General features: G+C 42.1%; 1 protein-coding gene across 3 annotated transcripts in view; it reads right to left on the bottom strand.

Moving 5' to 3' along the window:
- Window positions 1-9,834: 9,834 nt before the first annotated feature.
- zc3h18 (zinc finger CCCH-type containing 18) overlaps window positions 9,835-13,415 on the bottom strand; it is a 74,325-nt gene continuing 70,744 nt past the window's right edge. For all 3 annotated transcript variants that reach the window (XM_061821738.1, XM_061821739.1, XM_061821737.1), the window contains one exon: window positions 9,835-10,865. In XM_061821738.1, the coding sequence (XP_061677722.1) occupies window positions 10,661-10,865 (205 nt within the window). In that variant the 3' untranslated portion in view covers window positions 9,835-10,660. The remainder of the gene's footprint in view (window positions 10,866-13,415) is intronic.

Genomic DNA, 13,415 nt, shown 5'->3' with positions numbered 1-13,415 from the left:
TGTACTGCTGGTATTTTATGTAGCGATGAAATGTCTATTTCAGTATGTTTTCCCCATAAAGCAGTTTTTGGGAACTTTTTTTTTTTAACAGTACATGCAGTAAAGAAAATAAGTATTTGAACACCCTGCTATATTGAAAGTTCTCCCACTTAGAAATCATGGCGTGGTCTAAAATTTTCATCGTAGGTGCATGCCCACTGTGAGAGAGATAATCTAAAAAGAAAAATCCAGAAATCAAAATGTATGATTTTTTTAACGATTTATTTGTGTGATACAGCTAATGAATCAGATGCACCTGTGTGAGGTCATTAGCTGCATAAAGACACCTGTCCACCCCATACAATCAGTAAGACTCAAACTTGTAACATGGCCAAGACCAAAGAGCTGTCCAAAGACACCAAAGACAAAATTGTACAATTCCAAACAGCTGGAAAGGGCGACGGAGAAATTGCCAAGCAGCCTGGTGAAAAACGGTCCACTGTTGGCGCAATCATTAGAAAATAGAAGAAGCTAAACATGACGGTCAGTCTCAATCGAAGCGGAGCCCCATGCAAGATATCACCTCGTGGACTCTCAATGATCTTTACAAAGGTGAGGAATCAGCCCAGGATTACACGACAGGACTTGGTCAATGACCTGAAAAGAGCTGGGACCACCGTTTCCAAGGTGACTGTTGATAATACACGAAGACATCATGGTTTGAAATCATGCATGGCACGGAAGGTTCCCTTGCTTAAACTAGCACATGTCAAGCCCTGTCTTAAGTTTGGCAATGACCATTTGGATGATACAGTGGAGTCATGGGAGAATGTTTTGTGGTCAGATGAGACCAAAATTTAATTTTTTGGTCATAATTCCACTAACTGTGTTTGGAGGAAAACGAAGGATGAGTTCCATCCCAAGAAGGCTTGTCCTGTTAGGGGTCGCCACAGCGTGTCATCTTTTTCCATCTTAGCCTATCCCTACTGTGAACCATGGGGGTGGTAGCATCATGCTTTAGGGGTGTTTTTCTGCACATGGGACAGGACGACTGCACTGTTTTAAGTAGAGGATGACCGCGGCCATATATTGTGAAATTTTTGGTAAAAACCTCTTTCCGTCAGTCAGAGCATTGAAGATGGGTCGTGGCTGGGTCTTTCAACATGACAATTACCCGAAGCACACGGTCAGGAAAGCCAAAGAGTGGCTCCGTAAGAAGCGTATCAAGGTTCTGGCATGGCCAAGCCAGTCCCCAGCCTTAAACCCGATAGAAAATCTTTGGAGGGAGGTTCAGCCCAGAAACCTTTCTGATCTAAAGAAGATTTGTGTGGAGGAGTGGGCCAAAATCCCTATCATCTGCGAACATCATGGTCCAAGGGGATTCCAGTCTAACCTCATCTGTCAGCCTATCCATTACCACTGCAAACAGGAAGGGGCTCAGAGCTGATCCCTGATGCAGTCCCACCTCCACCTTAAATTCCTCTGTCACACCTAAGGCACATCTCACCATTGTTCTGCTGCCATCATACATGTCCTGTACTATTTTAACATACTTCTCTGCCACACCAGACTTACGCATGCAGTACCACAGTTCCTCTCTTGGTACGCTGTCATAGGCTTTCTCTAGATCCACAAAGACACAATGTAGCTCCTTCTGACCTTCTCTGTACTTTTCCACGAGCATCCTCAAGGCAAATAATGCATCTGTGGTACTCTTTCTAGGCATGAAACCATACTGTTGCTCGCAGATACTTACTTCTGTCCTGAGTCTACCCTCCACTACTCTTTCCCAGAACTCCATTGTGTGGCTGATCAACTTTATTCCTCTAAAATCCCCGCAGCTCTGAACATCGCCTTTGTTCTTAAAAATCGGAACTAGTACACTTTTCCTCCATTCTTCAGGCATCTTTTCGCCCGCTAGTATTCTGTTGAATAAGTTGGTCAAAAACTCCACAGCCATCTCTCCAAATTGCTTCCATACCTCTACCGGTATGTCATCAGGACCAACTGCCTTTCCATTTTTCATCCTTTGTAGTGCCTTTCTGACTTCCCCCTTAGTAATCATTTCCACTTCCTGGTCCTTCACTCTTGCCTCTTCAACTCTTCCTTCTCTCTCATTTTCTTCATTCATCAACTTCTCAAAGTATTCTTTCCATCTATTTAGTACACTACCGGCACCAGTCAACACATTTCCATCTCTATCCTTAATCACCCTGACCTGCTGCACATCCTTCCCATCTCTATCCCTCTGTCTGGCCAACCTGTAGAGATTCTTTTCTCCTTCTTTCGTGTCCAACCTGGTGTACATGTCTTCATATGCCTCTTGTTTAGCCTTTGCCACCTCTACCTTTGCCCTACGTCGCATCTCGATGTACTCCTTTCGCCTCTCCTCAGTCTTCTCAGTATCCCACTTCTTCTTCGCTAATCTCTTTCCTTGTATGACTCCCTGTATTTTGGGGTTCCACCACCAAGTCTCCTTCTCCCCTTTCCTACCAGATGACACACCAAGTACTCTCCTGCCTGTCTCTCTGATCACCTTGGCTGTCGTCGTCCAGTCTTCCGGGAGCTTCGGTTGTCCATCGAGAGCCTGTCTCACCTCTTTCCGGAAGGCCGCACAACATTCTTCCTTTCTCAGCTTCCACCACATGGTTCTCTGCTCTACCATTGTCTTCTTAATCTTAGGATTGTTCAGAAGAACACCTTACTTTAAAATTAAAAGTTTGATTGGAGAGGGGGAACCTTATTAAAGAGGTGTGTGCCAAAAATTATAGGCTGTCCAGCTAAAATGTCCTCTAATCCCTTAAAATGGAGAGCTAAACCAGAGACATTGCAGAAAACACAAGCCAACTCTCAAAATGGATCGTACAATAACCAGAACAGCAAAGGCTCAGCCAATGTTCAGCTCCAGGATGATCAATCTGTCAGTCTGGCGTTACCTGTAAGGACTGTGACAGTGAGAAGACGTTTGTGTGAAGTTTATCTATTTACAAGAATCCCCACAAAGTCTCAATGAGGCAAAGGAGGGGGAATTGAAGCCCATGAGAGCGAATTGCTTGGAATTTTGTTTTCCACACTTAGGAGAAAGCACATATTAGATTGAGCTAAAAATTCAGGGGAGCCAAGGTGAGGTAACATACTCTTCCTTGTCTGTCATATTAACAAAATCTTTTTTGGGGGGTGGGACTTGAAACCTGCACTCTTCCTGTCAGCAATTTTGGAAATGAGGTCATTTTTGGATGCCTGTCAAAAGCACAGAGCTGTGGTTTCATTTCTTCCTTTCGAAGGGGAGACACCACTCAACATTTTCAAAAGGTTGTCAAATGTGTATGGGGATGTTAAAATGGCCTACAGCACCATCACAAGGTGGTTGTCCAGGGTCAAAGACCAAGAACAGGAGCCTGCTTTGGGTGACCTCCGTAACAAGCAGACAATCTTTAGCAGTTAATCCCTGGAATACGGAGTGCTAAATGGATGCACTGATCAGGCAAGTGTCACTAGTGATGAAATCACCATCGTGTGTCATCAAAGATGACATGACCACGTACATATTTTAACAGCCTTTTGAAAATGTTTATTGACCGTTTCCCTTCCATCACAATTTTAAAAATGGCTGAAATAATATACATTTTAAAAAACATTCAAAACAAGCATTTATACTGCAAGTTGTGCAAATGTTAGAAATGAACATTAAAATGTAAATAAATTATAAAAAGTTTCTATTAAATTGGGCGGCATGGTAGAGCAAAAGCTGGTAAAGCGTAAGCCTCGCAGTTCTGAGGTCCCTGGTTCAATCCTGTTTGCATGTTCTCCTGTGCCTGCGTGGGTTTCCTCCGGGCACTCCGGTTTCCTCCCACATCCCAAAAACATCCAACATTAATTGGACACTCTAAATTGGTGTGATTGTGTTTGTCTGAATGTGCCCTGCGATTGACTGGCAACCAGTTGAGGGTGTACCCCGCCTCCTGCCCATTGACAGCTGGGATAGGCTCCAGCACTCCCCGCGACCCTCGTGAGGATAAGCGGTGAAGAAAATGGATGGATGGATGGATGGATGGTAGAGCAACTGATTAGAGCGTTGGCCTCATAGTTTGGAGGACCGGCGTTCAAATCCCGACCCCGCCTGTGTGGAGTTTGCACGTTCTCCTGTGCATGAGTGGATTTTCTCTGGTTTCCTCCCACATCCCCAAAACAAGCATTCATTGAAGACTTTAAATTGCCCCTAGGTGTGATGTTGAGTGTGACTGTTGTCTGTCTCTATGTGCCCTGCAATTGGCTGGAAACCAGTTCAGGGTGTACCCCGTCTCATGTCCGTTGACAGCTGGGATAGTCTCCAGCATTCTCCCCAAGCTCTGTGAGGATAAGCGGCTCAGAAAATGAATGGATGGATGGATGGATGGATATATAAAATCGGGCTCATTACTTTCTGACTAACCTTCATTAGTGTGCATTGACACAACTCATTATATATGGGTAGCATTCTTCCAGAATGACACTTGTTTTTACTGCAGTTGGCTGTCAGTTTGTTTACTTTTCATTGGTGTCAGCAGTCAACCCTAAATCTAGAACTGTCTTGGAAATGTCCGTGTTGTGGGTGTCCATGAATGGTTACACTCATGTTTCAAGGCCTTTGAATGTCATTTTGCTTGGAACAATTAGAGCGCACTCAAACAAAAGATTCAAAAAAAAAAATGTTCACGTCACACTCATTAGACACATGAGGTGATGAAAGGTGAACAATGCAATCATCTTAACTACGCCTACAGCTCTCAAAGATGTGTCCTTGAAACCTGAACTACGACCACGCATTTTCTGATCCTTTTCACTTAACCTATCGATTTGATGTAACGTTTACACTAAATAAATGTTACATCAAATCGTCCATACATGTGAAAAAGCTACTGTGGTGCATCAGTGAAACACAACAACGTCCTGCTGCATTCTTGCCGCAGACATATTGATGTGCTCTCAATCATATGCCATCCAAAAGATACAAATGTCACCTGACCATGATGTCTCTTAAAATAGGCATCAATCCTTTCATATCGCTCATCTTGTTCACCAGGATGTCTGAAGGTGAAAGACAGGCCAGACTAAACTGGTTATTATCAGTCACAGGCGACATATGAAACATTCCTCTTCAGCAGAATCAATTTAGAGTGAGGTTGAAGGCATTTACGGGCTCTTGGTTTGCATTTCAGCATTTGGCTGAATGTGAGCAAAGAGTTACACTCCTAAACACCACCAAATTCGGACACCAGCGAGCCCAACCCGATACCTGACCATAACATTGTCTCCACCATGTCTGAACCATGATGTGGAATACTTTGGATCGTGCGCTCTTCCTTACATTAAGTATTTTTGCCTTCTGTTGATGTGAAGAGGTATTATTCACCAAGGAAAGGATTATTTCTTCATCTTTAGTTGTCTTGTGTGTTGAGTTTTCCTTTCTTTTATTGAAAATGTTGAATCGCCCATATGTACAGTGAGCATTTATACAATGTTGATTTGTGTGCGTGCGTGTGTGTGTGCGTGTCTGTGCGTGTGTGTGTGTGTGTGTGTGTGTGAGATGATGGTCTTTTTAATTTGGACTGAAATCTCCTTGTAGTTTACACACCTCAGTCATCAAACGTTGAAAACATAAAGCCTGAGAGCCTCGAATAATATATCCCGTGACTTAAGGTCAGGTTTTGTTACCTGCAATTATATATGAAGTCTGAATAAGGAACTTGAATTTGAAGAGATGTTGGAGTTATGGCATTTCCTTTTTGGCTTTTCTGTAAAGATTTGTCATTGAGAAGTGGACGGTGCGGGGGAAATGCTGAGGAATTTCTAAATTCTTTGGAATTGCTTGTGTCATCTTTTCAGTCAACAATTTTGAGGTTGGATATACAGTAACTTTGTAATGCAGCCCTATGGGGGCACAAACCAGTGCAATTTGTAGGCTGGTCCCAACCCCAGATAAATGCAGAGGGTTGCGTCAGGAAGAAGATAAGGTTAGACTGGAATCCCCTTGGACCATGATGTTCGCAGATGATATTGTGATATGCAGTGAAAGCAGGGAGCATGCAGAGGAACAATTAGAAAGATGGAGACATGCACTGGAAAGGAGAGGAATGAAGATTAGCCGAAGTAAAACAGAATATATGTGCGTGAATGAGAAAAGTGGAGGGGGAAGAGTGAGGCTACAGGGAGAAGAGATAGCGAGGGTGGACGACTTCAAATACTTGGGGTCAACAATACAGAGCAATGGAGAGTGTGGTCAGGAAGTGAAGAAACGGGTCCAAGCAGGTTGGAACAGCTGGCGAAAGGTGTCTTGTGTGTTATGTGACAGAAGAGTCTCTGCTAGGATGAAGGGCAAAGTTTACAAAACAGTGGTGAGGCCGGCCATGATGTACGGATTAGAGACGGTGGCACTGAAGAAACAACAGGAAGCTGAACTGGAGGTGGCAGAAATGAAGATGTTGAGGTTCTCGCTCGGAGTGACCAGGTTGGATAGGATTAGAAATGAGCTCATTCGAGGGACAGCCAAAGCTGGATGTTTTGGAGACAAGATTCGAGAGAGCAGACTTCGATGGTTTGGACATGTCCAGAGGCGAGAGAGTGAGTATATTGGTGGTAGGGTGCTGAGGATGGAGCTGCCAGGCAAAAGAGCGAGAGGAAGACCAAAGAGAAGGTTTATGGATGTGGTGAGGGAAGACATGAGGGCAGTTGGGGTTAGAGAGGAAGATGCAGGAGATAGGCTAAGATGGCAAAAGATGACACGCTGTGGCGACCCCTAACGGGACAAGCCGAAAGGAAAAGAAGAAGAAGAAGAAGTTCTTCTGAACAATGTGTTGAATGACCGGTTTTCCTCAGGCTTTCAAAAAGAAATGCATGTTCAACAGGTCCTGGCTTCATCCTTAAATGGAAGCCACCTGATTCATGTCTGTTCTTCACAAAATTGATGACCTAACTGATTGAATGCCACATTTTTTTTTTCAACACACCCCTTTTGACAAATTGCCCAAAAGCACACCCTGAAGAGTGTATATATCATGAATACTGCGTCTTGTTGGTTTTCTGAGCATCTACTGCATTAATCTGGTTAGTCAGATTGGACTGCTATTATTTTGAACACTACTGTATGTCTCAACAATTCAGCACCATCGTGTTCTGTCATTGCATATTTTCATACATACATCATTATCCGAGCCACTTATTCTCACAAGGGGTGTTGGAGCTGATCTCAGACTTTATCGGGCAGGAGGCAGGGGTACATCCTGAATTGGTTGCCAGTCAATGGCAGGGCACAGAGAAAAATAACCATTCACAATCACACCTAAGCGCAATTTAGAGTCTCAAATTAATGGTTGTCATACATATTCAATGTACGTATTAAGAAAGAACTTAGGAGTTACTCTGTAATATTTTATATTTACCGCGATTTCTGGACTATAAGTCGCACCTAATTATAAGCATCACACAGTACATTTTTAAAGGAAAAAACATTTTGTACATACATAAGCTGCACCTGTCTATAAGACGCATGTGCCCACATTGAAACATGAGATATCCATCCATCCATCCATCTATTTTCTACTGCTTTTCCGGGTCACGGAGGAAGTAGCTTCAGCAGGGATACCCAGATTTCCCTTTCCAGAGATATTTGCAAAGAAAGACAGTACACGAATAGAGTTTTCAAAGTTTTAATAATATACCTTAGCTTATCTTTCCAAACAGTGCCTGTGAAGCAGCAGTAACACAACAGCAATACGGTAGTACCGCAGCACTAACAGGGCTGGGTAAAATAAACATACCGGTAAAAGTCACTGAGATGCAGCCGTACCACAGCAGCAACACGGTTCAGGCCCCCTGCATTTATTACCTCTGAAAGCTTTTTTCATCTTTTTACATTGCTCCAGTTCCTCCCGCTGCTGTTTCCAGCGTCTCACCATCAATTCATTTATGCCAAGTTTATGTGCAGCAGCTCAGTTTCCTTTTTTATCGGCCATCTTGATTGCTTTTAGCTTGAAAGCTGCGTCAGATGCATTTCTTCCGGCTTGTCTCGTTAGGGGTCAGCACAGCGTGTCATCTTTTTCCATCTAAGCCTATCGCGTGCATTTTCTTCTCTAACACCCACTGTCCTCATGTCCTCCCTCACAACATCCATCAACTTTTTCTTTGGTCTTCCTCTCGCTCTTTTGCCTGGCAGCTCCATCCTCAGCAACCTTCTACCAATATACTCACTCTCTCGCCTCTGAACATGTCCCAACCATCGAAGTCTGGTCTTTCGAACCTTGTCTCCAAAACATCCAACTTTGGCTGTCCCTCTAATGAGCTCTTTTCTAATCCTATCCAACCTGTTCACACCAAGCGAGAACCTCACCAGCTTCATTTCTGCTACCTCAAGTTCTCCTTCCTGTTTTTTCTTCAGGGCCACTGTCTGTTTACCAAACATATATGCGGGTCTGTTCATACTAATTTTATTCATGCACAAAGCGCGAAGTTACATTAAACTTGCATCTTCCTCGACACAGATATTCCACCTTTCTCATTCTTACCTTTTCTGCTTGAGCGCCCCTGGCGGCCGTTAGAAAAAAATCCATAAATTACCCTCATCATACATAAGCCGCAGGGTTGAAAGCGTGTGACAAAAGTCGCGGTTTTTCAGGGATTGTGGATTGGTTAGCATATGTCAAAATATCTGAAGAGGTCATGTTGCCTTCAGGTGGGGAAGACATGCCCTTGAAATGGGTCTTTCAAAAAAACAATGACTCTAAACACACTAGTAAACATGAAAAGTCTTGGTTCCAAACCAACAAAATTAATGTCATGGAGTGGCCAGCCCAATCCCCGGACCATAACCCTATCGAGAATTTGTGGGGTTACATAAAACAATGTTGTTCCTGAAGCAAAACCAAGAAATGTAAATGAATTGTGGAATGTCTTTAGGGAATCTTGGAGTGAAGAAAGGTACCACAAATTGGTTGACTCCATGCCACGCAGATGTGAAGCATAAAAAATGGTCATACAAAAAAAAAAAAATCAGTTATTGATAAATCCTAGGAACAAAAGAGTTTGGACAAAATATGTATGTAAATGTAACATTAATGGCAGACTTTTTTTTTTCTTTTTAAAATACCCCTTTCAACAAATTGTCCAATTGTACACTCTTAAGAGTATATATATCATAAATGCTGGGTCTTGGTTTTCTGAAAATCTACTGCACCTACTGGTAACTTGTCATGAAGCAATAAAAAAAAATATACTCAAAACATGGATTAATCTGGTTAGTCAGATTGGACTGCTATTATTTTGAATACTACTGTATGTCTTAACATTTCAGGACCATTGTGTTCTGTCATTGCATATTTTCATACATACATCCATTATCTGAGCTGCTTATCCTCACAAAAAGCGGTGGAGCCGATCCCTACTATTATAGGGTATGATGCAGGGGTAGACCCTGAACTGGTTGCTCGTCAATTGCAGGGCACAGAGAAAAACAACCATTCACATACTGGCAACCTGTTTTGATGTAGCAATAAAAAAAACATACTGAAAACCTGGATTAATGTGGTTAGTCAAATGGACTGCTAATATTTTGAACACTACTGTACTTCTCTGATTCATGCAAAGGGCTACCAATTGGGTGTCTCTTGTTTTTCGCACTGAACATGTCGCACAAAGTCGGCTTCAACTACTGGAGAAATTCCTTGTGTGTTGTTTAAGTACTTTGTAAACAAAAATGATTCCAAGTTTGACACAATCCTGAAATAACATTCACATATTTGGATGATGAACATGTGGGAGGACCTGGTTTCTGTGGGCAGCATGCTTTAGGCCATTGCAAAAAAATAAATAAAGGCAACTGTGCTCTTTATCAAAATAGTTTATTTAGGCTTTTGTCACAAAAGCAAGACATACCTTGTCTCTTATGTCCCATTTGCAACCTCTTTCCATCAACTACAAATATGACACAAAACATTGGTTTACATCTTTTGAGAAGAGCTATGAAGAAAATATTATTTTTAATTAAAAAAACATAACACCACTGCTGTGTATAATTTTCTTAAGCCCCTGATGACTTGGTGTTATGGTACAAGGTGCGACAGCATGTAAAAACCGAACACCAGACATGCCTTTGGTTCAAGGTGGGCCAGTGAGGAGCGTCGTCACTTTCAAAGGAACGGCAGAGACTTGCAACAAATTGTATTTATTTATTTAAACAAAGAATTGGAAAGCCTTGTAGACTCAGCGCCCTTCTCGACTGAACCTACACTTCAAATAGAAAACAGAAAAAAAAGGTCTGACAAACCAAAGGGGCCAGACAACGGCGAGAGCAGATTATGTAGAATTCTGCTAGTCATCAGGCCCACAAATAGTTTTTTTTCCACTCAAAGATCAGAGTGACACCTTTAATTGGTAGACTATCCCAGCATGCCTGTGTTCTCTCCTGTTTCTCAACTACAAGCAGAAAGAGGGCATATGGAACGTGAAAGATGCTCTAAAACAAACCTGTTGTGGAGGCCACTTGTTCACTTACACAATGTACACAAGAACCATACAGCATTTGTACACGTCCACTGGAGGCCGAAGAGTAAAGCGGAATTCATCCGATCTCCGAGCTGCCTGGGCTCTCCGTGCTGTTCAGTCATGTGGACTGACGGCCAGGAAATAAGAGTGGAGATTGCAATCTTGCTTATTTGCCAGGGATCTTTGCTCTTTTACGAGCAATGGCATCTTCAACGGCTTTCAGTTGTTTGAGCAGCTCCTCACGACGAGACAGTGTGTTGCTGGGTTTACTGGATGCAGCAGCTGGACCAGGTGCAGGAGCAGCAAACTTTCCAGACTGGACACCAGGCCCTTTTCCAGATGATTTTGGAGGTGGAGACAGAGGACGCTTTCTAAAAAAAAACAAGAGAGGCGATTACATTTTTCATTATGGAATTATTTGGCTCACCCATCTGGACATTTACATGTGAAATCAGGGGTGTCCAACTCATTTTGGTTGCGGGCCACATTGTACTTATTTTTTCCCCCCAGAGGGCCGATATGACTGAAATCATAAAAATCTTTAATCGTCTCATCGTCTATGAACTAGTTTTGGAATCAGAAGTCGAGGGTAATGGGTTTTTCAACTATTGTTCATGTTTCAGAACAAAAAAGCTTATAACATCTCAACATTAACATGAGATGACAATTTGAAATTTTAGTACAGATTTTCACGAAAATCACAGAAGTTGATGTCAGTGCTGTATGTGGCATGTGAGAAAAAGAAAACATCAACAAACAATCATGCTTTCTTCCGCATCCCTCTTTAGTTGTTCTTTCATTTTCAGCCCACGAAGCAATACAGTAGTACCTGGGTACTGAATATAGTGTGCTCTTGCCCATTTGCTGTTTACTGTTTGCGCCCCGCCCCCGCTTATTTGTGTATTTTGGTCTCCAAGTTTTTATTTTATTTTATATTTACCACATTTGACATGGCGCCTTACAATGTGGTGCACCTTACGTGGACACTGAGTTCCAACATTTGAGAATGTTGTGTGACTTGTCCAACACACTGGTAACACTGTTAGCATGCATGCCAGTAAGTGTTTTATCGTGTAGCATGCTTTAGAGCACTGCTATCACTAAGAGTGCCACAAAGCATGCTGGAAAGAGGTAAATAGCATTTAAAGTGCATGTTTTGTGTCAATTATTTTACAAGTCATTCTTTTATTTGTTTTATTATTTTAACCAATATTTTCAGATACCCTGACATCATTATGTAAGTGTGGCCTGCTAATTAGCACAAGCCTGGTATTACCAACAAGATTAGCCATCAAGATGCCTCCCTTCTCAACTGAGGACTATCATTAACTACTGCAGAAGATGTCAATTCTGGAATTAAAAAAATTCATCGTAATGAAGTGTATGTGGATGTTAATGGACAGTCGGGCGATGAAACCACTCTCCCGATGTCTCAAAATGGCGGGCAGAGGTGTGCTAACAGACAGGACTTAGTTCAACAACGAGGACAGATGTGGACTGTGGAAACAAGAATGGATCCTTCTGCTGTTCTCCGTGGAATTTACTGGGACCAAAGTCCAAATATATGGGACATCTAAAAGGGAGGACACAACACCATCACCAGATTACCGAAGGATCTGGCTGGCCTGCGTTGTGGGCTGCCATAACGCTGAGCGAGCGGCCATGGACGCTCGTTACAGTGAAGAGCAAGAATAAAGAATGTGAGTCAATGCAAAACATTGCCAAGACATTTAAAAATAGATTTCGGCCACTTTTACAAGACCCTGGCCAAGAATTCTCATTCCACACCAACACTTAAAGTATGAAATTCAATCACACAAGAGAAAATTGGGACCACAAACGTGAATAGTTGGTGACGGAGCTGCCAAGGATGTGAAACGCTTTTGCAGTGAAAAGAACACCAGAGTACTGTGTTTTACTAATCACAATGTCTGATATCGCACAAAAAAACCTGGAGCTCACTGATCAGCACCCAACTTTGAAACCTAATATTGTATTCATTGACCCTGGATGTTTTCAAGCACCAATCAGAGGTAGTGAAGTGAGATTTCATTGATCTCTTCACAAAAGTGCAATGTTTGGAACCTGAGGTTTTTATAAGCGGACCTCTCCCAGTTGTACAATTTGGACGTTGCTTGAGGCTCTGTCAATTGAAAAAGTGGCCAAGCGAAGTGTGTACTGCACTATCCATGTTTAATTGATAATTTTTGTGTTTATTGGGAGCCCAGACATCTTTACAAGGCAGACGGTTTCTGTCAAAATATAAAAGGAGTTAAGTTATTGGCTGCCAAAATTTTTTTACTGTATACTTCATTCTCAATCCTGAATTATTTACAAATAAAGGACAAATGGATGCAGTAATTCCAAAATAATTGAAGCGATAAGGCGACAAGGTGCAGACAGACTCATTTGGGTCATCAATAACAAGAATCGGAGGAGCAAATGACAAATGGAATGAGCCAGCACTTTAAATCTCTCCTCTTCCTTCCTTCACAGGGTGCACTGCGATGTTTGTGTGCTGTAATATTATATACAACTAATTTTAAGATTAACCATCAGAAGGACCTGTTTAGACATACTAATAAGATTAGCACCCATGTAACAGTATATAAAACTTCAAACAACTGTGAAAGAGGACTTGGGACAAAATGTACACCTGCTGCATGTTCCATTTTGCTCTTCAGAATGAAACTAGGACGGCAGGAACGCGATAGCTGCATGAGTGGATGATGCGTGTTCAAGGACACTGTAAATGGGATTGAATGTGTTTTGTGATTCTTTTCTAATACATTACATAATTATGAAAATGGATTACTTGGGAAATTATTATCTGTATCAGATTGCATTAGTTAAAAAACTCTATGACCACACTGATATGGAATTTATTTTGTATTTTGAGAAAATATTTTGTGAATATAGTC

Source organism: Syngnathoides biaculeatus, chromosome 6, assembly GCF_019802595.1.
Source record: "Syngnathoides biaculeatus isolate LvHL_M chromosome 6, ASM1980259v1, whole genome shotgun sequence".
NCBI lineage: Eukaryota > Metazoa > Chordata > Actinopteri > Syngnathiformes > Syngnathidae > Syngnathoides > Syngnathoides biaculeatus.
This window is presented reverse-complemented; position numbering and strand designations above follow the sequence as displayed.